The sequence below is a fragment of the Prunus dulcis genome, chromosome 6, assembly GCF_902201215.1.
Source record: "Prunus dulcis chromosome 6, ALMONDv2, whole genome shotgun sequence".
NCBI classification, from domain to species: domain Eukaryota; kingdom Viridiplantae; phylum Streptophyta; class Magnoliopsida; order Rosales; family Rosaceae; genus Prunus; species Prunus dulcis.
The window spans coordinates 25,879,476-25,907,239 of record NC_047655.1 but is presented as its reverse complement, the minus strand read 5'-3'; the positions used below and the strand labels follow the sequence as shown (position 1 = coordinate 25,907,239).

The 27,764-nt window shown below is 38.2% G+C and overlaps 4 protein-coding genes and 1 pseudogene across 4 annotated transcripts; 1 reads left to right on the top strand and 4 right to left on the bottom strand.

The window, feature by feature from the left end:
* Positions 1–1,513: 1,513 nt before the first annotated feature.
* On the bottom strand, positions 1,514–8,939 carry LOC117630560 (annotated as a pseudogene).
* A 1,879-nt stretch (positions 8,940–10,818) lies between these two features.
* On the bottom strand, positions 10,819–16,643 carry LOC117631499 (probable LRR receptor-like serine/threonine-protein kinase At1g06840). The gene is made up of 18 exons (XM_034364698.1): positions 16,549–16,643; positions 16,358–16,429; positions 16,088–16,231; positions 15,922–15,993; positions 15,746–15,817; positions 15,528–15,602; positions 15,169–15,237; positions 14,989–15,057; positions 14,719–14,790; positions 14,541–14,624; positions 14,362–14,430; positions 13,288–13,811; positions 12,888–13,046; positions 12,516–12,799; positions 12,316–12,367; positions 11,874–12,124; positions 11,597–11,731; positions 10,819–11,504 (listed from the first exon to the last, which is right to left on the bottom strand). Exons 1-18 carry the CDS (start codon positions 16,605–16,607, stop codon positions 11,208–11,210), a joined length of 2,559 nt encoding a protein of 852 aa, XP_034220589.1. The 5' UTR covers positions 16,608–16,643; the 3' UTR covers positions 10,819–11,207.
* Positions 16,644–18,653: 2,010 nt separating this feature from the next.
* On the bottom strand, positions 18,654–21,196 carry LOC117631846 (histone acetyltransferase TAP1-like). The gene is made up of 8 exons (XM_034365170.1): positions 21,022–21,196; positions 20,666–20,751; positions 20,494–20,554; positions 19,872–20,058; positions 19,524–19,623; positions 19,287–19,387; positions 19,100–19,193; positions 18,654–18,851 (listed from the first exon to the last, which is right to left on the bottom strand). The coding sequence occupies exons 1-8, from the start codon at positions 21,054–21,056 to the stop codon at positions 18,772–18,774; spliced, it is 744 nt and encodes a 247-aa protein (XP_034221061.1). The 5' UTR covers positions 21,057–21,196; the 3' UTR covers positions 18,654–18,771.
* Positions 21,197–22,563: 1,367 nt separating this feature from the next.
* LOC117631923 (BTB/POZ domain-containing protein At3g08570) lies at positions 22,564–25,909 on the top strand. The gene is made up of 4 exons (XM_034365263.1): positions 22,564–22,756; positions 23,592–23,658; positions 23,794–24,948; positions 25,090–25,909. The coding sequence occupies exons 1-4, from the start codon at positions 22,677–22,679 to the stop codon at positions 25,612–25,614; spliced, it is 1,827 nt and encodes a 608-aa protein (XP_034221154.1). The 5' UTR covers positions 22,564–22,676; the 3' UTR covers positions 25,615–25,909.
* Positions 25,910–25,958: 49 nt separating this feature from the next.
* Positions 25,959–27,613, bottom strand: LOC117631924 (V-type proton ATPase subunit E2). The gene is made up of 6 exons (XM_034365264.1): positions 27,393–27,613; positions 27,156–27,256; positions 26,905–27,061; positions 26,612–26,808; positions 26,350–26,449; positions 25,959–26,213 (listed from the first exon to the last, which is right to left on the bottom strand). The coding sequence occupies exons 1-6, from the start codon at positions 27,492–27,494 to the stop codon at positions 26,175–26,177; spliced, it is 696 nt and encodes a 231-aa protein (XP_034221155.1). The 5' UTR covers positions 27,495–27,613; the 3' UTR covers positions 25,959–26,174.
* Between the last annotated feature and the right edge of the window lie 151 nt (positions 27,614–27,764).

Here is a 27,764-nt window from a genome sequence, read left to right as displayed (position 1 = left end):
TCTGATACCATGAAGGAAGTTGAGGTTCCACCCCAAAACCAATTGGCTTTGGGGTGGAACCTCAACTTCCTTCATGGTATTCATCCTATTAGTATTTCCAGTTTAATATTAGACCCAATTGCTCTCAAGACTTGCAATTATTGCTTACAAGTTTCCACAAGTTCCAGTCATGTTGATATGAAATTCTGAATGAAATACATCTCTACTTGACAAGGACTCACTCAATCACAAAGAGGCTGCCGCAATGGCAGATCCAGAAATTTTCATTTCGAGGATCAACATGTAAAAGGTTAAAAAAAATTCTATGCAAAATAGACCCTTTGAAATGAAATGATAGTACTCTAATTCATAGTTAATAGATAAAACCATACAAAATACTCATGTTCATTATCAAAGAGAACTGCATCAACTTTAAAAAATAGACACACATTGCAATACACCAGAAATATCTCTAAGAATGTGATAATAAACCAAAAAATTAGTGCAATCCTTATCGTTTCCCAAGGAGTCTTGTCTTATTCGACATAAGAACTGACATATCTTAGCACAATCCTGCTCATTTTAGGGCATTTACGTCATTTTTTAGGTCCGTCGTAGTTTTGATTTGGGGCTTTATCTGCGTTTCTTTTGTATTCTAGCTCTCAAACTTTGGACCCTTATGAGTACTGTCTTAGGGAGAGCTTATTCAAGCAAATATTTCTTTAATATGTAAGAGTTAGGTTATTCTTGTAACTCTTTGTGGATTGAACATCTAAAGCTTTTTACTTATATTGACCTCAGGTTCCTTCATGCATTCATATCATACATGAAAAACTGTTTTAAGTAAAAATATTGGCTAAGTATGAAAAATGATTTTTCAGAATAATCATTTTCTCAAGATAATTTTTGACGGCTTTTATTCCTTACACATGAAATAAGAAAATTTGATTTTATGGGATTTTAGTATGAAGTATATATTGACTTAATGAGCCATCATTTTTAGCCTAAATCGTATTTTGCACTAAAACCAATTTTTCATATTTTGATTTGGTTAGAATTTGATTTTCTAGTATATTTATTTGAATCCAAATAGAGGGTACTTTCTTATTTACATTGTAAACTTAAGTAAATAGAGTAATATAAAAATAAATGAAAGTAAAAGGACAAAGACATTTACTACTGGCATTGTCTTTTCCTCAAGGAAGATAAAATTGGTATTGTAAAGGCAGTCATGTTGATATGAAGACTCCAAATTGTGCATTAGTACATGACAACCATCTGAACCGTGCATTATACTTATAAATAGGTCTTGGACCACATCTGGAATATGACCTATATATAGAAATTTGAAGTTTAAATCTGACATCTCTCTTAGAGCACATCTGCATCACCTATTTTCCTTGCATCTGTTTATAATTTTGTGAAAATGCAATCATAAATATTGAATTTCTTTAGAAACTGACTTGACATTCTGAAACTGGCCATCCAGGCATCCAATTACCTTAGTTTAAAAGAGCAAACCAATCACACATTATTTACTTTCAACTTTAGAATTCTGAAATTCTTCCAGACAGATTGTGCTTAAAAGTACACCCTACACTTCCAGACATACTTTCCCTGTAACAGGTCTCTCAAGAATGTAAGTGTTCGCATGTCATGTACACAAATTGCAGCGCTAAACCAATGATAAAAGCACATACATACTTGAACTTTTTCTAAGTGATGACTAATACTTTGGGTACCAAAACATCCCTTTAATGCCCACTGGGTCAGGTTCAAAACCCAAATTTTGATAGAACTCCACAACTGCAATGACAAAGTAAGAAAATAGAGTGTGACAATGAGTATAATTTTTTTTTAATACAAGTTGAACATGCTAAAGCAGGCAACACCCAAAGCCGGACTTGTCTTAGGAAGGAACACTGATATAGAGAAAGGTTGGTGGCAAAATATTTATGTTGCCACGCTGATAATTACTTAATAGCTATAATTAGATACATGTATATATGGAAGGTGAGCTGTTTTTCAGGGGCTGAATATCAGCCTGTGTTCTTTCCTAATTAACTTGTATTCTGTCCATATAATGGGCAATTCTCGATGTATAGAGATACATTTTTTCAGAAAGACTCTAAATTGTCATGGTATCAGAGCTATAGCTCTGAATTATCTCTCGCTCCCAAGTCTCTTAGTCTCAGTTATCTCTTGCTCTCAAGTCTCTTAGTCTCGGTTATTCTTGATCAAGTTCTCTTGACATCATGTCTTCGGATAAGTCTGAGGTTTCTTTGATTCGTTTCAATGGCAAGAACTACTCTGCTTGGGCGTTTCACTTCGGAATTTTCGTCAAAGGTAAGGAGGCGTGGGGACATGTTGATGGAAGTAACCCAGCTCCTGACAAAAACAAAGACAAAGACCAGCACGCCAAGTGGGAAGTCAAGGACGCTCAAGTTATGACATGGATTTTAGGATCTGTCGAACCTAATATCATCTTGAACCTTCGATCATCTCAGACTGCAGCTCAGATGTGGACTTACCTGAAGAAGATCTATAGTCAACGAAACACTGCTCGTCGGTTCCAGCTTGAACATGAATTGGCCGCTCTCCAACAGGATAGCCTTTCTATCTCTGATTTTTACTCTAGATTCACTAATCTTTGGGGTGAATACACTGATATAGTTTATGCTGACTTACCATCCGAAGGTCTTAGTTCTGTTCAATCTGTCCATGAAACTACCCAGAGGGATCAATTTCTAATGAAACTGAGACCTGAATTTGAAGGCACCAGATCCAATCTTATGAACCGAGAATCTGTCCCCTCCTTGGATACATGCCTCAATGATCTCCTTCGCGAGGAACAACGCCTTCTCACTCAAACCACCATGGAACAACGGCGGTCTGCATCTGTTCCTGTGGCCTATGCAGCACAAGGTAAGCCACGAGGCAGGGATATGAGCACTGTTCAGTGTTTTTGTTGCAAGGGATTTGGTCATTATGCTGCAAATTGTCCCCGAAAATTCTGCCACTACTGCAAAAAGGATGGCCATATCATCAAGGAATGTCCTACTCGACCCCCCAAGAAATCAGAGACCGCATATACTGTCTCCGTTGGCTCTTCTAGTGCTGGTAGTTCTGTGACTGCAGTACCGCTGACACAAAGTGCTCCTGTTCAACCTGTGACCCCTGACATGATTCAACAAATGATCATTTCTGCATTTTCAGCTTTAGGACTCTCAGGTAAACCCTTCTCTACATCATCTCCTTGGTACTTTGATTCCGGGGCTTCCCATCATATGACAAACAATGCTGATTCTCTTACCAATGTAAACAAATATTTTGGAAATCTCAAAATTCATACTGCTGATGGCAATCATTTACCTATCACGGCCACTGGTGATGTTTCTTCCTCTCTCACTGATGTCTTTGTATCTCCTGGTCTTACCACCAATCTTGTGTCTGTCGGTCAGTTGGTTGATAATGATTGCAAAGTGGAATTCTCTAAATCTGGTTGTGTTGTGCAGGATTAACAGTCAGGGAGGATGATCGCGAGGGGCTTAAAGTGGGACGTCTTTTTCCTCTTCAATTTCCTTTGTTTTCTTTTTCACCCTTTGTCTCTTGTAATTCTGCTCATGTTGATTACCGAGCGTGGCATAAACGTCTCGGACATCCAAACTCTACTGTACTTCATGATTTACTGAAATCTGGTTTTCTTGGGAATAAAGAATCACCATCTCTTAGTGCTGTTCAATTTGATTGCAATTCTTGCAGACTTGGCAAAAGTAAGACTCTGCCATTTCCTATTCACACACCCCATGTGGTCCAACCTTTTGATTTGATACATAGTGATGTGTGGGGTATGGCACCAGTCACTTCTCATGCTAATTACAAATACTTCGTCACTTTTATTGACGACTATAGCCGTTTCACATGGATATATTTTCTACATTCTAAAGATGAAGTCTTTTCTGTTTTTAAGATTTTTCATGCATATATTCAGACCCAATTTTCGGCCCATATCAAAATCCTTCGTTCTGACAATGGGGGTGAGTATATGTCTCATTTGTTTCAGGACTTCCTACAGACTCATGGCATCATCTCTCAACGGTCTTGCCCTTCAACACCTCAACAAAATGGGGTGGCTGAAAGGAAGAACCGTCACCTTCTTGATGTTGTTCGCACTCTCCTGTTAGAGTCATCTACGCCCTCTCGTTTTTGGTGTGAAGCTCTCTCCACTGCTGTCCATCTCATCAACAGGTTGCCTTCTCCCACATTGCACCACAACTCTCCTTTCACCAAGTTATTTGGTCGCCCTCCATCTTATTCCAACCTTCGTACATTTGGTTGTATCTGTTATGTTCATCTTCCTGCACATGAACGCACAAAACTCATGGCTCAATCGATCCAGTGTGCTTTCCTAGGATATTCAGTCCACCATAAAGGTTTTCTTTGCTACGATCCACATTTGCGACGCATTCGAGTTTCTAGAAATGTAATCTTTCTAGAAAATCAGTATTTTTTTCCCACGCATCACGACCCCGTTTCTCCTTCATTTTCTGTTTTGCCTATGTTTACTAACTCTTCTGCAGGTCCTGTTTTAAATATCTCTTCTCCAGCTCCAGTCCCTTCTCATCCTCTCCTCGTGTATCACCGACGCTCCTCCAAAACTTCCCATCAACCTCCAGCACCTCCCCAGCCCCCTCCAGCTCCTTCCCCGACTGCTGCTCCTGTTCCAGCAACTACACCTCCTGTTCCAGCAACTGCACCTCCCCCCCTCAGACAGAGTACTCGGGTTCGTAGACCACCAGATAGGTTTGGTTCCTCTCCTCTTTCCCTCTTCCCTGCCACCTTGTCTTCTATTTCTCTTCCTTCGTCTTATACACAGGCCATGAAGCATGAGTGTTGGCGGACAGCGGTTGAATCTGAGCTTCTCGCACTTGAGGAAAACCAAACTTGGGACGTTGTTCCATGTCCCTCCTCCGTGAAACCCCTTGGCAGTAAGTTCGTGTTTTCTATCAAGCTTCATTCTGATGGGTCCATAGACCGTTATAAGGCTCGGTTAGTAGCACTTGGCAACAAACAAGAATATGGTCTCGACTATGATGAGACCTTCGCACCAGTTGCCAAAATGACCACTGTCCGCACCATACTCGCCCTTGCTGCATCCCAATCCTGGCCCTTACATCAAATGGATGTCAAGAACGCATTTCTCCACGGTGATCTCAAGGAAGAAGTTTACTTGAAACTTCCCTCTGGTATGCCTACTTCCTCACCTAATGATGTTTGCAAACTGAAACGTTCTTTGTATGGTTTGAAGCAGGCCCCGCGAGTATGGTTTGAAAAGTTTCGCTCCACTTTGCTTGGTTTTTCTTTCACTCAGAGTCAGTATGACTCCTCTCTTTTTCTACAACGGACATCCATGGGTATCGTTGTTCTTCTTGTTTATGTGGATGATATTGTCATCACTGGCTCCGACTTGGAGGCAATCTCTGCAGTTCAGACTTTGTTGCATTCTACTTTCCACATGAAAGATCTTGGTCCGCTCACTTATTTCTTGGGTTTAGAGGTCCATCATCAACCTCATGGTCTCTTCTTGCTTCAGCACAAGTACAGTCAAGATCTGGTTCAGTTAGCCGGCCTCACCAACACTACTTCCGTTGACACCCCCATGGAACTTAATGTGAAATATCGACGTGACGACGGGGACCTTCTTGAGGATCCTACTACCTATCGGAAGCTGGTTGGTAGTCTTATCTATCTAACCATCACCCGACCAGACATCTCTTATGCTGTTCACACTGTCAACAAGTTCATGCAAGCCCCGAGGCATCACCATCTCTCTGCCGTTCGCCGCATCATTCGCTATATTCTTGGCACACCTAGTCGTGGCTTGTTCTTCCCTACAGGTTCTTCTCTTCAGCTTCAGGCCTATAGTGACGCTGATTGGGCTGGTTGCCCAGACACCAGGAGATCTACTACTGGCTGGTGTATGTTTCTTGGTGATGCCCTTATCTCTTGGAAATGCAAGAAGCAAGACCACGTCTCCAAATCATCCACTAAGGCAGAGTATCGCGCCATGTCTGCTGCGTGCTCCGAGATCATTTGGCTGCGTGGTCTTCTCACAGAGCTTGGGTTCAGTCCACTTCATCCTACTCCACTGTATGCTGACAACACAAGTGCCATCCAAATTGCAGCCAACCCCGTCTGTCACGAACGCACCAAGCACATCGAGGTTGACTGTCACTCCATCCGAGAAGCCTATGATCATCAGGTTATCACCCTTCCACATGTCTCCACTACTCTGCAGATTGCCGATATCTTCACCAAATCCATGCCACGTCAGCGCCATCATTTCCTCGTTAGCAAATTGATGCTTGTCGATTTACCAGCATCAATTTGAGGGGGGATGTCAAAGGAAATCAGATTTAAATGCCAGCAGATTCTTCAGATTTAAATGCCAGCAGATTCTTTCATTAATTAGATACATGTATATGTGGTAGGTTAGCTATAATTAGATACATGTATAATTAGATACATGTATATGTGGTAGGTTAGCTATAATTAGATACATGTATATGTGGAAGGTGAGCTGTTTTTCAGGGGCTGAAGATCAGCCTGTGTTCTTTCCTAATTAACTTGTATTCTGTCCATATAATGGGCAATTCTCGATGTATAGAGACACATATTTTTCAGAAAGACTCTAAATTGTCAGATGCATATAGACTAAATGCTATAAATAACTGCTGTTTTACCTTGACTATCTGCAAACAGTGAAATATTTCCGATGTCTCTCTGCAGAAGAGCCCTTATAAGCTTTTCAACAAGGGCCTTTCCGAGGCCTTGGCCCTGAATGATAAAGATATCATTAGAAACAATCAAGAAACCATCTCATGTAATTAGTGCGTAGGTCCAACAAACAATCTTTAAGCACCATCATACCTGATAACCAGGATCAACAAGGACATCCCAAATTGTAGCATTGAAGGCATGATCTGATGTAGCTCGAGCCATGCCAATTAACTTCTTTTGGTCATTCCCCTCTGTCAAATAACTTCTCCAAGTACACTAAGTGTTCATCAAGTAGTTTTAGATGTAGTAACAAGCATGGATATTAGATTGTAATACCAGTTGTGTGAAAAAGAAGGATCCTGCAACAATGCTGTATCCACTATGTACCTGATCCAGGTGATTTCCGAAGTGAATGCAACGTGGCTACCATGTAGCTATTTTTCAAAGCTGCAGCTAGTTTCGACAGCGACCTCCGAGGCCAGCCTACCTATCAAATTTACATGAAAGTTATTTAACTTTAGCCAGTGGGTATAAGATAACATTATCAAAATTCACTACTTCATATACAGCAAAAGAATAACATATCAAATTTTACTGAAAGGTCAATCAGGTAAGATACATCCACAATAAGTAGACTCCTGACCTATGAGGAGTGACTTAGACACAATTGCGAATTCAAAAGGCATTAATTTTTCGATGCATGTGCAAAAGAAGTAGCAATGGCAGTATATTTACCTTATCACAAAGGGCTTGAAGATCATACACATCAATATCTCCACCAGAAGAAAATAATATTTCTTCAACTGTTCCATCTGGTTCAGTCTTTTCAATGAGAACAAATTCTTGAGGCAAAGGTTCTTCTTCCTCTTCTGGAAGCGTGGAGTGGGGGTTCTACTACTTGTGTTGTGTTGTTGTTTAAAATGCTGCAATAAGAAGTGAGTTAAGGGCCATACTTTCTTGTCTGTATCTGTGATAAAATCTAATTTCTTGCTCTTCTAGACTTCAATTAGTATTAATTTAAAGACGACATAGTGGTACAAGCACATTGCCATTTAAAAGTGTCATTAATCCATAAAGTAACATTCTTTCTAAGCAAGTTCACTGATGAAGTGCTCAAATCAATCAATGCCTTCATATTTGATCACTTAAACGTTAAAGCACTATGTAACTATAAGTTTTTTAAAACTCAAATTGTGTTTCTCGCTTCAGCAAGGCATCCTTCTATGCAGCAACATAACAAATGCAGCGTTCCAATTTAACATACCCTACAGAAATTCTTCCACATTCACCCTGCTTGCTGCAAAAAATACAGCAAAAGGGTAAAACTTTTCCATCCATAGTTCACCTAATAATGAGGAATTACTAAACTTCAACACTCACTATGCAGACAATGGGCAAGTGTGCATACCTTTAGCAGGCTTCTTGCTTATATTGCAAGGAAAGAATAACTTGTTTGATGCTTGACGACACAATTCAAACGAAACAATTGGGCATCTGCTACGAATTTAAACGAAAAAGGACATTATTTTCTTCAATCCAACATCATCAAGTAACTCGAACCAAATGGTTACTCTAAACAGATTCCAAAACGCATTCTTTTTGTAATTAAACGCTTTTCAAACTAAGAATGTCGTAGCTTGATACTGAAATCAACCTATAAGTTGAAAACTACCAAATGTCCCAACAAATAGTTTGATGAACTGAAATGGGTTGAAATGAAACCATAAAGACTGATGGACAAGAAGAACTTACAGAGGATAGGAAGCGACGGGAGTGAGCGTACGTATCTTCCTTGTTGTTTTTGCTGTGGAGCTGAAGCTATAGCTTGTGTGATGTGAGTCACTGTGACCCTGTTGGCTTGGATATTGCCCTTTAGAAAACTATACAGGGCGAAGCTACTAGCTTTGCTTTCAAAATTTCTGACCTGATATATCGATCGGCTATAGCGCACACAACTTTTTATCTTCCCTTAATGCCCTGCCTCCCGGGTATATCACATAAATGCCATTTTATGCGCTAAAAATACAAACTTGTCAAATTATAGCCTTTTCTTTTCTTCCTTTAATTTATTTTTATAATTACTTTCTTGTTCTTTTCCTTTAAATAAGTACTAGGTATAGTGGCAGTGATTTAGGCCAGCCGGTTGAGGTAACATGGCCTCCCCTCTGCCTTGCACCCATGTTCGAAATCCCTTCATACATTAGAGTAATTAAGGACAGTCCCGATCTCTTGGACCACAGGAGTCCAAGAAATTTGTGGTCACTCACCGTTGGTTGTAAATTCAACGGTTTACTCACTCTTGCACTCCTTTTAAGAAACTTTTTTGAATCATTGGATTAACATCCAACGGTAGATGATCATAATCTCTTGGACCATCGGGACTGATAGTTAAGGATATCACGATTGTAATTATATAAAAAATAAAAATAAAAACAGTATTAGGAATAGGGCTTTTATTGGGTTTGTAAATTGTATCCAGCTCGAATTGCCTAACCAGAGATATTGGGCCTGATAAGCCATATTGGGTAATGGATCTACCATATTGGACCTTGATCAAATTAAAAGGAGACTATGTTACCTTTGTTTGGTCAAGAGAGACCACAGCAAAGAAAAGAGTGTGCTTTGAAGTATTATAATTTGAGTCTTTCATTGATAATAAACAAATAATTGATTTGGACGAAAAAGAGGATGTAGCATGTACTTGCAACATCTCTCCTCTCTCTTAGGAATGGCAAAAATCCACGCAGGGGTGGGTTTATTCGGAGAGGGTATGGGGGATAGTCTCCCGACCGGGACAGGAACAAGAATTCCCTAAAACCTATTAAACAGGGATGGGTTCGAAAACAGAGACGGAGAAGGGGATGATATTGTCATATCCGACCCCTATCTGACCCGTTGCCATCCCCTTCTCCCCCTCCCTCTCTCTCTCTCTCTCTCTCTCCCTCTCATCTTTATTGAGTTCCGCGTCACTTGTGTCCCATCACTCCATGTCTAGTAAAATAAAAAGCAGACATTTGAACGAGATATTACAAGGGAAATATTTGTTAAATCTCTCTGCAAAATGCAACGGAAATGTGAATTCTATGAAGCAGGAACCAAATTTACTAAAGGGAAAATGCAACTAAATTTTACAAAAATGGCAAAGACACAGTAAGAGAAGAAAATAAGGGAGCAATTCACTACTTCTTGAACAGTAAAATAAAAAGGCCGCCAGCTAAAAGCCCAATGACAACCCAATTCCCAGCACCATGACCTTGCCCTTCCTGTACAAGATCAAAGCTTGCAGCCAACATTACACCAGCAGCCATTCCATTGCATAACCCTGCCCATTGTGGATCAAGCTCCACAAAGAAGAATGGAACTGCACCTAAACCAGTGGTAGCAGCCATTGCCAACGTGAATAATGCAACAGTGGAGACTGAGACCTTGCTGTTCGCGCTTTTCAACTCGCCCAGTCCATTATTTGAATCCTCAAAACTTAAGGAATTCTCTATACCAGTGCCATCAATAACATTGCTTCTCACATTTTTGTGTGGAGCAGATATCAGCTTTCGGGAAACTTCATTCTCAAAGTCAGCTGTAAGGTTAAAGCAAAAACAAAAGAAATCAAATTCTAATTGGACGTACGTAGGAGTGAAGTTAGAGGCAATTGGTAATTGGCCCTCGGTGGGATTTCTTTGATTTTATCAGCAAAAAGAAATTTGGTGGGACTTTAATTTAATATTGCTGGTCAGCGCTCAGCAGCACGTTGTTTTTGTCTAAAACCAGCGACTCTGAAAAAAAAAAGAAAAAGAAAAGAGAAGGGTTAATTGAAGAAATTAAAAAAAGAAAATGACTTATGATGTCACTATTGCATTGTTGTGAAGGAAAATTGTTGTGTGCATTTTTAAAATTGGAGCGGGGAAATCACCATTTTTTTATAAAGAGTAGAGATTTTGGGAACTTTTTTTGCAATCAGAAATATTAAGGATGTTTTGCACCCGGTTCAGTTTGGTTCAGTCCAATACACTAACCAAAACTGAGAAAAAAAAATGAAGAAGAGAGAGCAGTTTTGCCTCAATTACTGTTAGTAACAACCAACAACTCAAAATTCAGTATGCAGTAAAATGACCATCATTCTTTTGTTACACTACAACAACAACATCTCAAATGCTAATTTATGTACATACACTACACTACTCATTATTACTGACATTTTCATTCTCTAGATAGCCAAAAAAACAGAGACAAAATTACATTTTAGATCCGAAACTCAGCTACAAGATGTTATTTTTCTGTCTGTAATCGGGAAAACGGAGAAAATGGTTCAAAGAAACCCCCAGATTCTCATCAAGGATAACTTCTTTTCATACAACACGAATATATACAGCGTCACGTGACTAACATGTGAGGATATTTTTTCATCATCGAGGCGCGATGGTTGGGACAACACCACTGGAAAGATCACTTCATATAACACTGGAGGACACATAGGATGTGTCTCTAGTCAAGTAGGATGATGAGGTTGGTGATTGGTCACTGTATGAGGCAGCAGATGGTGAAAATACGGTGTCAGCTGCCGGCATGATTTTGATTATGTTTTCAAGCTCCCTCACCACTTCCAGCATTGCTGGCCGCTTATCTTGCTTCTCACAACAACATCTAAGGGCCAGAGCTAGGAACCTCTCTACACATTCCGACGGATAGGATCCCATTCGGCTGTCTATAATGGAGAACATCAACCCGGCCTGATGAGCTAGATTCACCTGACAAATAAATATATATATTTTTCATGAATATTTTTTTTTGGTATATGCAGATGGATCACAGAAAGAGCAGTGGTGTTTTAATGTGTTACCTCACGAACAATGTTTTTGCCATGTGATATTGGCAGCGCACTAGTCAAGAGCTCCAGAAACACAATCCCAAGGCTATAGACATCGCTTTTGTCAGTCAACTTACTCGTCAAAAAGTACTCTGGATCCAGGTAACCCTGCACGTATGATTGGTTCCAAAACAAAAGAGTTATGGAACAAAGCATACTTCTTGGTTCTCAATTTCTCACAACGGATTTGAAAGTAGCAGATATTACATTATTCTTGATTCATTTCAAGCTTTGCATAATCTAAACATACCGGTGTTCCTTTCACAGCTGTAGATACATATGAAGGTCCGGTCCCTTCATCATCCTGTAGAGGAGCAAGCCGTGAGAGTCCGAAATCGGCTACTTTAGCAATAAGGTTGGAGTCCAGAAGTATGTTGGTGGCTTTAATGTCTCGGTGGAATATGGGAGGATTTGCCTCATTATGGAGATAAAGAATGCCTTTAGCTGAACCCAATGCAATCTGTAACCTCATACCAAAGCTCAGGCTTCCCTTGGCCTTAACTGTCATATCACAGCAAGTACAGAATTTAAGAAGAAATTTCAATGCAGAATTAGCTAGATGAAACTCAAGCTGCAGAAAGAAATCTTATCCCAAAATGGGGAATGATGAGAAGAACAATGGAAATAACCAAAGAGGCATGAATGAATAGAAGGAGCCATTTAAGAAACTGGGAATGTTGGAAATTTCATACCACAAAGCCAGTCCCTTAAGGTACCATTGGGCATGAACTCATAAACCAGCATCTGCACAAGCACCAAGAACATAATTTGATTAATGATATTTACATTCATTTGATTCTAATACATTGAAGCACTCAACCAGCATCTGCACAAAAAAACCAGTTGCAACTTGGAAGCAATGACTAATTTCCCAAGACTGCAAACCTCATACCTGCTCCCCTTCTTCATCACAATATCCCACCAAAGAGACCAAGTTTCGGTGATATAATCTCGATAACAGTTCTATCTCAGTCAAGAATTCTTTTTTACCCTGCAAGGATCCTTCTTCCGCACGCTTTATGGCTACAATTGTGTCATCAGATAAAATACCTCTGTAAACTTTCCCATAACCTCCTCGTCCAAGTTGAGTTGAACTATCAAAATTCCTGGTAGCTAGTGTCATTTCTTTGAAAGTGAACACCTTTACGCCATCAATTTTCATTGTAATCTTCGAGGCTGCAAAGAGTGATAAGAACTTATACCACTTTCTAGGATGATAAATTGATAATCAACCTGATGGTATCTCCAAGTATTCAGGACTTACATGAATGTCTCCTAGAAGGTGGTCTGTCCCGGTGTCTCGAGCATCTTGTGATCAGAAGCACGACAGTTGCAGAAAGAATGACAAACGATGCAACTGCCCCTGTTATAATAGCTGCCAAAATTCCCTTCCTGATGCCCATCCTTCGTGGCCCAACGATCACTATAACAACAATATCAGTGAAGTTACCATGATGCAGAATGAAATTAAGAACAAGAAACCTGCACTAAACCTGATTCCAAAGTAAAATTAAGAAACAGAAGAGTTATGACATGCAGGAGGAACATTGACCAATATACTCATAGGCTGGTGCTGGTAGATGAGCAAATAGAAAAATGCAGCATAATTTCATAAATTAGACCAAAATGACTTGAAACGAAGATGTCCAGGCTAAAGTACATACTATTTGAATAAGGTCCCAGCAGAGTGAAGTTGAGAAGCTCATAAGGTCCAAAGAAATCAGTTAGAGGAATTTCCCACGATGTTAAAATTCTTCTAATTCGATCAACCTCACTGGAGTTGAATGTATTTGAGTGGGGATTAATGAACATAGGGAAAAGCTTCAAATGCATCCGTAGACGAGGTCCTTCTTGCCAGACAAATGAATCAATTGATAATTGATAAAGGCTCAAGTCGAGAGATCTAGTGAAGTATATTTCAAACTTCTGAATATATAGAGTAAAATAAGAAAAACTAGGGCTTTTCAGACGAAATTCAACTATTATAGGTGATGCACAAAAGCATGGCACTGGGGAAGATGGGACATATTCGTAGAAATTATCTATTGGGCATGCTTGACTAGGGCAGGTCATTTTTTGAGTTGAATTTGTTGAACTATCAGGGATTCCATCTCCTCCAGCTTCGGATCGACAGAACTGGCCTACATTTTGTATGCTTGCATTCTTGCAAATAGGATTTCCTTCAAGCCTGAGAAAAGCTGCTATAAGTGAGAATTTGAAGTTCTAGAAGTAAAACAAGGTATATTTTGCTAATAATTTTAAATACAAGACATAATTTATGGGCAAGTTAACCACTCCATAACATGAAAGCAAGCATAAAATTCCCAATATATGCCATTGGATAAGGGAAATGAAAGAAGAGAAAACAAAAAAGCTCCAAGGAATCCTAGCTATATCCACCTGTGTTGAGAATACAACTATAGAACAATGTGTGTTGCTTTTTAAAATTTGGTAACATGTCTCTCCTAATTGAAATTGTACCATTCATGCCACTCTTAATTTGCATGCAATTATTTTGTGCATTTCCTCATTTCCATGAAACTATTTAATCAATTTGTGTATCTGTAAAAGTCTCCATTTTTAACTGCACTGAGAAAAATAAGATGTCCAGCTATAATAACATCCTTAACAATGCAGAGTTCTTTTTTGTTCTATCTTCTCTAATAAATCCAGAACAATATATAAGAAACAACTCTGAAAATAGGGATCTGATTGAAGCCATTGCATTGGAAACATACCTCAAGGTGACGTTTGCTGGAGGATTTAGCTCTCCCGATATGTTCGACAGTGAATTGTTCCGGAGATCACTGCAAAATTCATCAAACTTCTAAATAAGCTCAATCTAAAAATTTACACTAAATCATTAAGGTCCTCAAACACTAAATGTTAATGCTACTTTTTTCGTAAAGGAATTTACAGTTTAAGTCTCGCTTTTGTACTAAAAGATACATTCCACCATATAGCAGGGACAGAACCAGTCAACAAATTATTCTCGAGTGACCTGTAATACAAGTCATTACAGAAATCAGATCCAGTCTGCATAGAAGTGCAATATTATACGAAATGCAGATTTAGGGAAGTTAGGAGATTCTCACAATTTCTGAAGTGAAGGAAGATCAGAGAAACTCTCAGGAATAGATCCATTAAGCTGGTTATCTGACAGATCGCTGCAATAAATAACGAAATTAAACAGGAAAAGTTTATAAATTACTCAGATTAAACACAGACGGTGATATGTAATAATTTTTTTGTGTAACATTCATTTAAAGTTAACATGCTGATGCAGCAAGAAGTATAAATAGAACAAGTTACAAGTTTTATTTTTGGACAGACAAGTTACAAGTTTACTTGGGCCATTTGCATACATTGTTGTCATATTGTGAGATAGTCTATGTGAAGGTATGGATCCACTCAGTTGATTCCAGCTTAGATCTCTGTGAAATGAACCCAGTAAAAGGTTACATAATAGAGGTATAAATAGAAGAGTAAATAAATGCATTATAGTGTCCATTAATTCAAGGTTGTTGAGCCATCTTAATACTTACAGATAACTAAGGCTAGGTATCCTGCTAAAATCAGGAATTTCTCCCTGCAAGCTACAATTCCTAAGACTTCTGCCAAATCAGAAAAAAGGAAAAAGTAAAACTATTAGCAACCCTTTCAAGCAAATTTATGCAACATGTAATAAACACAAAATTAAAGCACTTAAAATATCTCGGGAAGTGGAAATACTGTATTTCAGAGGTCATTTGGATATCAGTGAAATTCTAAAATTCCTATTGGAATTACCTTGCATACGACCTTGATCACCAAATTAATGCAACTTGCTTATAGTCCTAATGTAAAGCAGTATAAACATGAACCATCGATTCAACAAGAGAAAGATACGAATACTAAAACTTACATTTTTGCTAACCGGGAAAGGTTTCCATAAGAAGCTGGAATCTCAGTCCCCCTGAAGTTGTTGTTATCAAATTGACTGCAAATGGAAGAGAAAACAATAATTTCCATCAACCAAGAAGAAAATCTCGTCAAGAAAAAACAGATTACCTACTGAGATCACACAAAAGGAAACAAGTTACTCCAAACTAAAAATCCAGACAGTGTTGAATTAGGACGTACATTATGCGCAAGTTTGGTAAGTTGGATAATTCTGGTGGAAGATATCCAGATAAGTTATTATTATCAAAAAGCCTGTAAAAGTTTGCATCAAGTATACACCATCAGGAATCAGTCAACAAGTATCAATACAGAACAATTTCCCAAAAACACAAGGAAATAACGCTTTAAGAACTCACAAATGAAGAAGAGTGGGTACTTTAGAAAGCTCAGACGGAATTTGACCACTGAAGGAGTTGTTGTTCATGTGGCTGCAAAGCAATTAATGTACATGCAGCTGTCAAACATGAGAAATATAAAATGCTAGCCAACTTCAAGTAGCATTTAGCTTGAACATGTACTTACAGATGTTTTACATTGACCAAGTTAACAAATGATTTTGGTATTGGACCTGACATATAGTTTTGGTCAACTTGTAGCCTATTTAATTTTGAAAGGTAACCGAGCTCATCAGGTAAAGAACCGGATAATTTGTTTCCACTCAAGAGCCTGCATACAAATGCGTCACAATTTTTTTTTTTTATAATGAAAATTGTGTACTGTAAAACAGAAAATTATGTTGATATTCCAAAAACAAGTGTACGCAGAACTATAGATTGGTTGAACTCAACTTACAAGAGTTTCAAGGATGTCATGTTTCCTATCTCCTTTGGTATAGTGCCACTTAATTCATTCCACATGAAATCTCTTCCGGAAGAGAAGAAAACGAAATACAAAACATTAGAAAACAACTAAAAGGATAATCAGGAAGAAAAAACCTCCAAAAAAGTGGAATCACAGATCAATTTTTGAGAGGCCAGACTCACAATATTAGAAGGTGAGATAGTTGGCCAAGCTCAGGTGCTAAACTTCCTGAGAGATTCATGTTCAGCAGTTGGCTGCAACAATCATAATTAAGAAAAAAAACATTACCCCTCACTGTGCAGGTAATGTAATCTGGAATGGAAAAGGTAAGAGCAGTATGAAAAAAGAATGCATACAGTTGCTCAAGGTGCAAGTACCCATCAGCCCCAACAGTATTAAAACAAAAAACTCCAGTCCAATTAGATTTACAAGGATCCCCATTGTTCCAGTTCTTGAGATGCTTCCGAGGATCACTTAAACTGCTCTTAACTGCTCTCAATGCATTGACTGCCAAAGGGCACAAAACATAATTCATACTTTTCAATTGAATCATATAAGAATCATATAAGAATCATATGAAAATGATTGAATTGCATTGAATTAAAGCTGGATATAACAAGTAAGAAATATAGCATATGTGCAGCAAACTCACCTTCAGAAGGATGTGTAACTTGTGCAACCGCAAGGAGGACGAAGCAAGAACACAACAGAGCAATGACACATCCACAGACTCTCATTCTCAGCATTCTAACACCCTATGGAAACGACCCAATGAGCAATTTCTATAAAACTTGCAAACACTAAATTCAAAATCTTGACTTTCTTTGTCATAAGAAGTAAAACTAGAACATGCAACAAAACACAAAATAAAGATAAAAGGAAACAGTTGAAAAGTTTTCTCTCAATTTTCAAAAGCAAAATCATACTTGACACTATAAGTGGTGGACTTTGTTCCCAACACAAACATCACGGCCGAGTCAATGGGAAGGCTAAGGATGGTGAAGTCTGTGCGCAGAGAAAGAAGGCCTGAGATTACATCATTTTCGTCATCATGAACATTAACATAAGTTGTAACATTAATTATGGCGTCTTCGATCGTCATAGTTTGTTGAGTAAGGTCGGTCTTTGTTTTCTTTTGTTTAATGTTTTTTAAGTTTTAGTGGAAAGAGATAAGTGGAGATTAATGACATACGGCATCTTCTTTCCAAATTTTTTATCGCCTTGAGAAAGTGAGTGTGAAGGCAATGACGTTTTTCGCTTCGAGAGACGTTGACTTTTCTGTACCTGTTACCTAAAGTCCACTACAAAATCCTTTGCGCCGATTTCCACGAACCTCTCTTTAAGTGCTGTACTGGTGGACCACAAATCCAACATATCTTTGTTTCAGTGATTTAGTTTTGGAGGGAGAATTTCTTGCGAGGTTCATACTCCACCAATAGCATATTATTATGTGGGATAATTTTTTCTTCTTTCATTATATTATTGTGCTATATTCCCGTTACAAGACAGTTTCTATGCTAGTTTGGGGACTGTATAAAGTATTTTTGTTAAGTAAGCTTTTAGCATTTTCATAAGCAATCAATCATAAATCACATTTATGTTAATTAAGTGAACATACTTGGTTAGTGGTCATAAACATTGAAAACCATATTGGTTTTGGGTTGAGTTAAGTTGATATCGTACTCGTCTCTGAGATTACATTGTTTAGAACTTCTATTTAACTGGATTTCTAATATTAACTGTAGCTACTAAATCTTTATTTCACAAAGGATTTTAATCCATAAAAAAATTATATCAGCAAAAAGATTCGAGTTCATTGGCAAGACGTGCCAAAGTACGAATGCAGGTACAAATTTGCTGCTTTTATTCATTATAATAAGTTGCGGCTTTTATTCATTATAAGTTGTCAATTTCAAATTCCATTATAATATTCATCCTATTAGTATTTCCAGTTCATTGGCAAGACGTGTCAGTAGCGTCTCCAAATCTAATTTTGACATTTCGTAGAATTTATTAATGAAACACATCTCTACTTGACAAGGACTCAATAAATCACACAGAGGCGGCCGCCCTCCAAAAATATCTTGAAAGCTGGCATTGTCTTTTCCTCAAGGATGACAAAATTGGTAACTGACTTGACATTCTGAAACTGGCCATCCAGGCATCCAATTACCTTAGTTTAAAAGAGCAAACCAATCACACCTTATTTACTTTCAACTTTAGAATTCTGAAGCAACTATACTTCCAGACAGACTCTGCTTAAAAGTAAACCCTACACTTCCAGACATACTTTCCCTGTAACAGGTCTCTCAAGAATGTAAGTGTTCGCATGTCATGTACACAAATTGCAGCGCTAAACCAATGATAAAAGCACATACATACTTGAACTTATTTCTAAGTGATGACTAATACTTTGGGTACCAAAACATCCCTTTAATGCCCTCTGGGTCAGTTTCAAAACCCAAATTTTGATAGAACTCCACAACTGCAATGACAAAGTAAGAAAACAGAGTATGACAATGAGTATGAATTTTTTTAATACAAGTTGAATATGCTAAAGCAGGCAACACCCAAAGCCAGACTTGTCATAGGAAGGAACACCGATATAGAGGATTGGTGGCAAAATATTTATGTTGCCACGCTGATAATTACTTAAGAAACAGACTACCAAACCCATATGCATGCACGTGCAGATGCACATAGACTAAATGCTATAAATAACTGCTGTTTTACCTTGACTATCTGCAAACAGTGAAATATTTCCGATGTCCCTCTGCAGAAGAGCCCTTATAAGCTTTTCAACAAGGGCCTTTCCGAGGCCTTGGCCCTGAATGATAAAGATATAATTAGAAACAATCAAGAAAACATCTCATGTAATTAGTGCGTAAGTCCAACAAATAATCTTCAAGCACCATCATACCTGATAACCAGGATCAACAAGGACATCCCAAATTGTAGCATTGAAGGCATGATCTGATGTAGCTCGAGCCATGCCAATTAACTTCTTTTGGTCATTCCCCTCTGTCAAATAACTTCTCCAAGTACACTAAGTATTCATCAAGTAGTTTTAGATGTAGTAACAAGCATGGATATTAGATTGTCATACAAATTGTGTGAAAAAGAAGGATACTGCAACAATGCCGTATCCACTATGTACCTGATCCAGGTGATTTCCGAACTGAATGCAACGTGGCTACCATGTAGCTATTTTTCAAAGCTGCAGCTAGTTTCGACAGCGGCCTCCGAGGCCAGCCTACCTATTAAATTTATATTAAAGCTATTCAACTTCAGCCAGTGGGTATAAGATAACATTATCAAAATTCACTACTTCATATTTAGCAAAAGAATAACTTATCAAACTTTACTGAAAGGTCAATCAGGTAAGATACATCCACAATAAGTGGACTCCTGACCTATGAAGAGTGACTTAGACACAATTGCGAATTCAAAAGGCATTAACTTTTCGATGCATGTGCAAAATAAGTAGCAATGGCAGTGTATTTACCTTATCACAAAGGGCTTGAAGATCATACACATCAATATCTCCACCAGAAGAAAATATTATTTCTTCAACTGTTCCATCTGGTTCAGTCTTTTCAATAAGAACAAATTCTTGAGGCAAAGGTTCTTCTTCCTCTTCTGGAAGCGTTGAGGGGGGTTCTACTACTTGTGTTGTGTTGTTGTTTAAAATACTGCAATAAGAAGTGAGTTAAGGACCATACTTTTTTGTCTGTATCTGTGATAAAATCTAATTTCTTGCTCTTCTAGACTTCAATTAGTATTAATTTAAAGACGACAAAGTGGTACAAGCACATTGCCATTTAAAAGTGTCATTAATCCATAAAGTAACATTCTTTCTAAGCAAGTTCACTGATGAAGTGCTCAAACCAATCAATGCCTTCATATTTGATCAATTAAACATTAAAGCACTACGTAACTATAAGTTCTTTAAAACTCAAATTGTGTTTCTCGCTTCAGCAAGGCATCCTTCTTTGCAGCAACATAACAAATGCAACGTTCCAATTTAACATACCCGACAGAAATTCTTCCACATTCAGTGTGTGATTTGTGTGCATGTCTGTCATTTTGTAAGTGTATGATCAGTGAAAATGAGTATCTCCAATTACCCAGATTTAATGGATTCCCAAAATCCAGCCTTGAGTTGATATGTCTTATGCACCCTGCTTGCTGCAAAAAATACAGAAAAAGGGTAAAACTTTTCCATCCATAGTTCACCTAATAATGAGGAATTACTAAACTTCAACACTCACTATGCAGACAATGTGCAAGTGTGCATACCTTTAGCAAGCTTCTCGCTTATATTGCAAGGAAAGAATAACTTGTTTGATGCTTGACGACACAATTCAAATGAAACAATTGGGCATCTGCCACGAAATTAAACGAAAAAGGACATTATTTTCTTCAATCCACCATCATCAAGTAACTAGAACCAAATGGTTAGTCTAAACAGGTTCCAAAACGCATTCTTTTTGTAATTAAACGCTTTTCAAACTAAGAATGCTCATTCGAATGTCGTATCTTGATATTGAAATCAACCTATAAGTTGAAAACTACCAAATGTCCCAACAGATAGTTTGATGAACTGAAATGGGTTGAAATGAAACCATAAAGACTGATGGATAAGAAGAACTTACAGAGGATAGGAAGCGACGAGAGTGAGCGTACGCATCTTCCTTGTTGTTTTTGCTGTGGAGCTGGAGCTATGGCTTGTGTTATGCGAGTGACTGTGACTCTGTTGGCTTGGGTATTGCCCTTTAGAAAACTATACAGGGCAAAGCTACTTGCTTTGCTATCAAAATTCCTGACCTGATATATCGATCGGCTATGGCGCACACAACTTTTTATCTTCCCTTAATGCCCTGCCTCCCCCGGTATATCACATAAATGCCATTTTATGCGCTAAAAATACAAAATTGTCAAATTATGGCCTTTTCTTTTCTTCCTTTAATTTCTTTATATCATTATTTTCTTGTTCTTTTCCTTTAAATAAGTACTAGGTATAGTGGCAGTGGTTTAGGCCAGCCGGTTGAGGTAATATGGCCTCCCCTCCGCCTTGCACTCGTGTTCAAAACCCCTTCATAGTTCATACATTAGAGTAGTTAAGAATATCACCATTGTAATTATATAAAAATAAATATAAATAAAAACAGTATTCGGAATAGGGCTTTTAATGGGTTTGTAAATTATATCCGGCTCGAATTGCCTAACCAGGCATTGGGCCTGATAAGCCATATTGGGTAATGGATCTGCCATATTGGACCTTGATCAAATTAAAAGGAGACCATGTTACCTTTGTTTGGTCAATAGACCATGTTACCTTTGGTCTTTATAATGCGGTCAACCGGGACCAGAGCAAAGAAAAGAAAATGCTTTGAAGTTAATTTGAGTCTTTCATTGATAATAAACAAATAATTGATTTGGAAGAAAAAGAGGATGGAGCATGTACTTGCAACATCTCTCTCTCTCACTCTCTCTCTCTCTCCCCCCAATTATATCATCTTTATTGAGTTCCGCGTCACTTGTGTCCCATCAGTCCATGCCTAGTACATTATCACCCTTTTTAAGCATGAAATTTTTTTTTTGCGTCTAATTTTATTACTTTTCTCATTTAACAAAGACATTTCATAAAGTAATTTTATAATAAATATAAGTAAAAGAAAGAAAAGAAAAGAAGAAAAAGACATTTCATAAAATCAACGGGATTCTGATGTGGTGTAAGAAAAAAAATAAGAGTGTCAACAAATTTACTTTCATGTAATTTATCTTAAAAATTCAATGAATAATAAAACCATGCAACAATCTATAGGATAACGGACGCAAAGGTTTTGCAATGCGTTACGTCCGTATGCCCCAACTTCAAAATTCAAAGCGTTTATGTTTTTGTGTTTTTTTTCTCTTCCTAATTCATGTTTCATATTATTCTGTCTTTGCCAGAATGGCGTGAGTGAGTCTGTCTGACACTGCAGATTTAGTCTCAAAATCAGACAAAGCATTTCTTTTTCTGTTTATCTTCAGAGATAAAATAAAAAAAAGAACCAAAGAAGAACACAATACAAGACAAAGGAATGATGGAGAAGCAAAAGCAAAAGGTAACCAGCGAGCCTGTCTCTGTCCCCATAAAAAGAAGGCAAGGTTCCAATTGTGAATTGCTCAAAACCAACAGGTTATTTACGTAAAGGGGAAAAAAAAGATCATATTATTCTCTGAGTCATTGTGATGATTATGATGATCCACAAGAACACTGTTTGAGATTCAGCTGCTGGTCATTTTAGAGTGTGAATTCGAATGAATGGGAATGGTTTCTGAGAACCCTTTCTCCTTTTCAAGCCGCTCTCCAACTCCCAAGCTCTGCAGCTCCTTCACCACTCGGTACCCTTAACTCTTCTTCTTCTTCTTCTCCTTCCCTCTGTCTTGTGCATTTGCATTAATTTAGCTCATCATCATCTCAAGCTTTAAAGTTCAGTTTTGTTCAGTCTTTTTGTTTCTTTCTTTTGGTTCTGCCAGCTCCTGCTATGTGCTTGCTTATTTTGATTTCTAGATGTTTCAATCATTTGTCTGGTGTTCTATATAATGTGTATGTATATATATATATATAGATCCAGTGCCCCCTTTTGTACTTGATAGTTCTGTCTTTGGCATGCTTCAACTTCTTCTTTTTTATTCTTGATCGTGGGGGCTCACAGATTTAGTCAATTCATTACCATATTAGACAGAACAGAACAATTTTAAATTAATTAGTTAACAGAATATACAAAAGATACAACATTTTAAAATTGATCCCCTTTTTCAATAAATCGTTTCTCCAAACATTTTTGCTTTTGTTTAGATGAAGAGTTGAATCTAGGATCTACCCTTTACTCCATCACATTGTTACTTGAGGCTGAATGTCTTTAGCCACGGTCGGATTATGACTTTAGCTACGCCTGGTATCTGCTTCCACTGGATTTTTCAACCATAGTATTGATTCTTAGTCAAAGAATACACTGTTAGGACATGATGTCTTTAAGCTGTGCTACAGTTTCTGCATGAAAACTTGGATTTTTGCCCAACCTGTGGATTACTTGTTCCTTCTGCAATTTGGATTGGATGTTTTCAATTGACAAAATTTTCCTTTATTTGCTAGTCATTTTCTAGGATAATTTATGTGATGTTTCAACCATGCTGGTTACTTATTACTGATATTAGAGGTTTTATGTGCATGTAGTATCTTTTCAGATGTTGCCGGGGACATTACAATTGTTGTCGATGGAGAGTCCTTTTTGCTACATAAGGTAATTTCCTCTATATCCAAGATGAAAAATGTTTGTTTTCTACACACAGCTTTGACATCTTATGCTATAAGCATTGTAGCCTTGCATTTTTCTATTTTTCTATTTTGCTGATCATATTGTTCTATTTTTCTGAAGTTTCCACTGGTGTCTCGAAGTGGAAAGATTCGGAAAATGGTTGCAGATGCCAAGGATTCAACTGCAAAACTGGAGTTACTCAACATACCGGGAGGTCCCCTGGCATTTGAACTTGCAATGAAATTCTGTTACGGCATCAACTTTGAGATCACAACTGCAAATGTTGCCCATCTGCGCTGTGCTGCAGAATACTTGGAAATGACTGAAGACTACAGGGATGAAAACCTTATTGTGCGAACGGAGACTTATCTGGATGAGGTTGTAGTTCAGAGTCTTGAAAAGTCGGTGGAAGTCCTTTCCACCTGCGAGACACTACCTTCTATTGCAGAGGAGGTTGGGATTCCAAGCAGATGTGTGGAGGCTATTGCCATGAATGCTTGCAAGGAGCAACTAGTATCAGGGTTGTCTATGTTGAATTGTGATGGTGAGTCTACAGAGCTTAAAAGTGCTTGTCTTGAGTGGTGGGTTGAAGATCTATCACTCCTAAGGATCGATTATTATCAAAGGGTTATATGTGCCATGACAAGACTAGGTGTTCGACCCGATAGCATTTTTGCATCTTTGATGCATTTTGCTCAGGCATCCTTAAAGGGTATTGGGAAATGTCAAACTTGGAATCCAGGAAAGTTGAAGTTAAATACTGGCATGGCAGAACACGACCAGAAGACTGTTGTGGAAGCCCTTGTAAGCTTAATGCCAACAGAGAAAAGTTGTTCGGTGCCACTGAGTTTCATGTTTGGAATGCTGAGAATGGCAATCATGGTAGATGCTACAATAGCCTGCAGGCTTGAGCTTGAAAGGAGGATTGCTTTTAGGCTGGAAATGGTTTCACTTGATGATCTCCTTATACCATCAATCCAAGCAGGGGGATCATTGTATGATGTTGATACCGTTCATCGAATACTGGTGAATTTTCTGCAGCGAATTGAAGAAGAAGAAGAAAGTGAAGATTGTGGATATGAGTCTGAAGGCCTCGGTTCTCCAAGTCATGATTCATTGTTGAAAGTTGGTAGGCTTATTGACACATATCTAGCTGAAATTGCTCCTGATCCATACCTGAGCTTACAAAAATTCATTGCTATGATTGAAATACTGCCTGACTATGCTCGTGTCATCGATGACGGGCTTTACAGGGCGGTTGACATATATTTGAAGGTAAGTTATGAACTTTTATTATATTAGCCTCAGCATTGCCAGATGGTATAAATGAAATGCAAGAGCTGACATGTTTTACAAGGGATTTAGACTGAGTTCCTTTTATAGTTGATTGACTCTATTTGTTTGCTTCTTGTTTAGGTTCATTCAATGCTAACTGAACAAGAATGCAAGAAGCTGTGCAAGTTCATTGACTGCCAAAAGCTCTCTCAAGAAGCCTGCAATCACGCTGCACAAAGTGATCGACTTCCAGTACAGATGACAGTGCGAGTTCTGTATTTTGAGCAGCTCCGTCTGAAAAATGCATTGTCCGGAAGCTCAGGAGATGGGTTGCTCTCACAGAGAATAAGCAGCGGTGTACCTAGTGCAGCCATGTCCCCTCGAGATAATTATGCTTCACTAAGGAGAGAAAACCGAGAGCTGAAACTGGAGATTTCAAGAATGAGAGTGAGGCTGAGTGAGTTGGAGAAAGAGCAGTTGTTTATGAAACAAGGAATGATGGATAAAACAGGAAATGGAAAAACTTTCTTGACCTCACTCTCTAAAGGTATTGGAAGGATTGGAATTTTTAGTGGCCAAGCAGGAGGTAAACCAAAGAAATCGGGTAGGAAGTCCCGGGGCTCCGAGGGGAAAACCGGTAGGAGTAGGAGATATTCTGTTTCCTAGGTAGCATAGAAGGTTTAGGAGTTCATGTTCATCATCATTGTGGCACTGGCACCTATAATGGGGGCCATGACACTATCCTTATGAGCATAAAGTCCAGGTGACCCGGGTGGTTGAGCTACACAATGTCTCAATTCTAAGGGAGCCTGTAGTTTGTACCACATTTACAAAGAGTAGGGCTAGATGTATCCCACCTCATGTGGTCTAAATGTTGTACAAGTAGTTTATTGATCTTTGAAATATCAATTAGGAATTACCTTCTTTTCTTTCTCTCAATATATGCTAGTCCTTTCTAATACTTATGATTAGGAGTTTATAGTTTTCAATTTATAAGCAAAAGACTAAAGTGAAGCAAAAATTAGCTCAATAATGGGACATATTATGAATTAGCTTGCCCCTAATGACAATAATTTCAGAGGCAGCTAAAACTATGCTGTTATTGTTTTGGAAGCAAATTTCATAATCTCAGAAGTAAACTGCCAAACCAAATAAGAACAAGTACTGTCCAAGAAACTCAGTCAAGGCCCTGCTCTAGTACTTCTCCAGCTACAAGTAGAGAGAATTCATGATGCACTGTTTTGTCCTAAAAGGTGCTTCCGAATCTGCAGAGAAGAAACAAAGAAGAAAACAGGTGAACTAATCATGCATAGTAAAGCTTTGTGTTCATAGTTTCTTTTTTCTTTTCAATTCTGTTTTGCTGAATGAATGTCCAGATGGAGTTGATCCATGAATACCAACCTCAGGCAGCTTCTGTCTGAACACAACATCCAATCGTGCGTCAAGGGTGTTTTCACACACTATCTTTCCATCTTGGGAGGCCAACACCACTCCACCAGAACTTTCAAACAATCAAACCAACAAAAAACAAATGATACTGGTGACAAGCAGCTTAAGGCACGCTGACCAAAATGTCCTATAAGTTACACAATGCACATATTGTATGTGCTGTGCACAGATTGATGTAAGAATAAAACAGAGTTGATGAACAGAAAAGATTTACCAAAAGGGCTCATGAGAGTCGCCACCTTTCGGAGGAGGTGGGAGGAACACACGATCATCAATGGTGACTTTGGGGACGGAAGCACTGGCTTTATCAGCATAAGCTTTCTTTGCTTCCTCCAACACAGACTCAACAACTTTCTTGTCAACCTCTCTGCACCGTAGCAAGACTGCTGGCTCCTTGAGCCTCATCAAACTCTACACATGAATAATTCAACACTACTTTTGTCAAATACATTATATTAATTGATTAAAACATGCATGTAGGATGGTTAAATATAAACTATAAAATACCAGAACAATCAAGTCTTTGATGAGCTTCTTGTATGCCTTGTTGTCGTCCGAAACACGCAGAAGATCCTTGCCAGCAGCTTCTTTCATGGAGTTTACAATGTCATCCTGTGCTTGAAGAACTTTTATACGAGATGCATTCAGCTGCATCGAGTATTCGCTATGCACACCCAAAATTAAATCCTCAATTAGTCATTAATTTTCAGATTAATTTTCTTTGTGAGGAGGAGGATCTAAATTCTAATAGAACTCACATCTTCTTGCGCACATCCACCTGCTTTGCCTTGCGGTCATACTCTTGCTTGATCTTTTTCTTGTCAGCTTCAAATATTTGCAGCTTCTCAATGTTAAATTCCTGTCAACATATAAAATCAATACAAAAAAACCCCATGATTAATTAATATAAAAGATTAAAGCAATGCCAATGTTCGAATTGCTTGCCATGCATGATGCATGCAAATTAAAATTGGTGGGGAGGGAGGAGGGAGGACCTCCTCAGCAGAGACAGATATCTCATTGGCTTTCTCTTCGGCCTCTTGCCGGATGAATCTGACCATCTGCTGAATCTGCTTCGAGACATCTGCATCGTTCATCTTGTCAAGAATATTTGTTCCGTTTCTCTGATAAATTAGAGATTGAATATGTGCCTAAAGTGTATGTTCTTAGAGTAAAAGAAAAAAAAAAAGTTGAAAGCCAAAAGAACACAATAATACTCTTTGAACAAGAATTTGAATGAGACACATGACCTATGTGTGTCTGTTGTTTTAGTGCGAAATTTCGTCCGAACTTTTTGTACGTTGAATGCTTCCAAAGTTCCTGATTTCCTGAATCTTCTCTAAGTTTTTTTTATAATAAAAAAATTA

Coding starts and splice junctions, on each gene's coding strand:
- LOC117631924 (XM_034365264.1), bottom strand. CDS start 27,494: ATGAACGATGCAGATGTCTCGAAGCAGATTCAGCAGATGGTCAGATTC. Junction 27,257..27,392: donor TATCTGTCTCTGCTGAGGAG/GTCCTCCCTCCT, acceptor ATATGTTGACAG/GAATTTAACATTGAGAAGCT. Junction 27,062..27,155: donor GTGGATGTGCGCAAGAAGAT/GTGAGTTCTATT, acceptor GGGTGTGCATAG/CGAATACTCGATGCAGCTGA.
- LOC117631923 (XM_034365263.1), top strand. CDS start 22,677: ATGGGAATGGTTTCTGAGAACCCTTTCTCCTTTTCAAGCCGCTCTCCA. Junction 22,757..23,591: donor TGCAGCTCCTTCACCACTCG/GTACCCTTAACT, acceptor ATGTGCATGTAG/TATCTTTTCAGATGTTGCCG. Junction 23,659..23,793: donor AGTCCTTTTTGCTACATAAG/GTAATTTCCTCT, acceptor ATTTTTCTGAAG/TTTCCACTGGTGTCTCGAAG.
- LOC117631846 (XM_034365170.1), bottom strand. CDS start 21,056: ATGCGTACGCTCACTCTCGTCGCTTCCTATCCTCT. Junction 20,752..21,021: donor CTCGTCGCTTCCTATCCTCT/GTAAGTTCTTCT, acceptor ATTTCGTGGCAG/ATGCCCAATTGTTTCATTTG. Junction 19,388..19,523: donor TCGGAAATCACCTGGATCAG/GTACATAGTGGA, acceptor GTTATTTGACAG/AGGGGAATGACCAAAAGAAG.
- LOC117631499 (XM_034364698.1), bottom strand. CDS start 16,607: ATGAATCTCTCAGGAAGTTTAGCACCTGAGCTTGGCCAACTATCTCAC. Junction 15,058..15,168: donor ATACCTAGCCTTAGTTATCT/GTAAGTATTAAG, acceptor TTCATTTCACAG/AGATCTAAGCTGGAATCAAC. Junction 14,431..14,540: donor ACAAAAGCGAGACTTAAACT/GTAAATTCCTTT, acceptor TGAATTTTGCAG/TGATCTCCGGAACAATTCAC.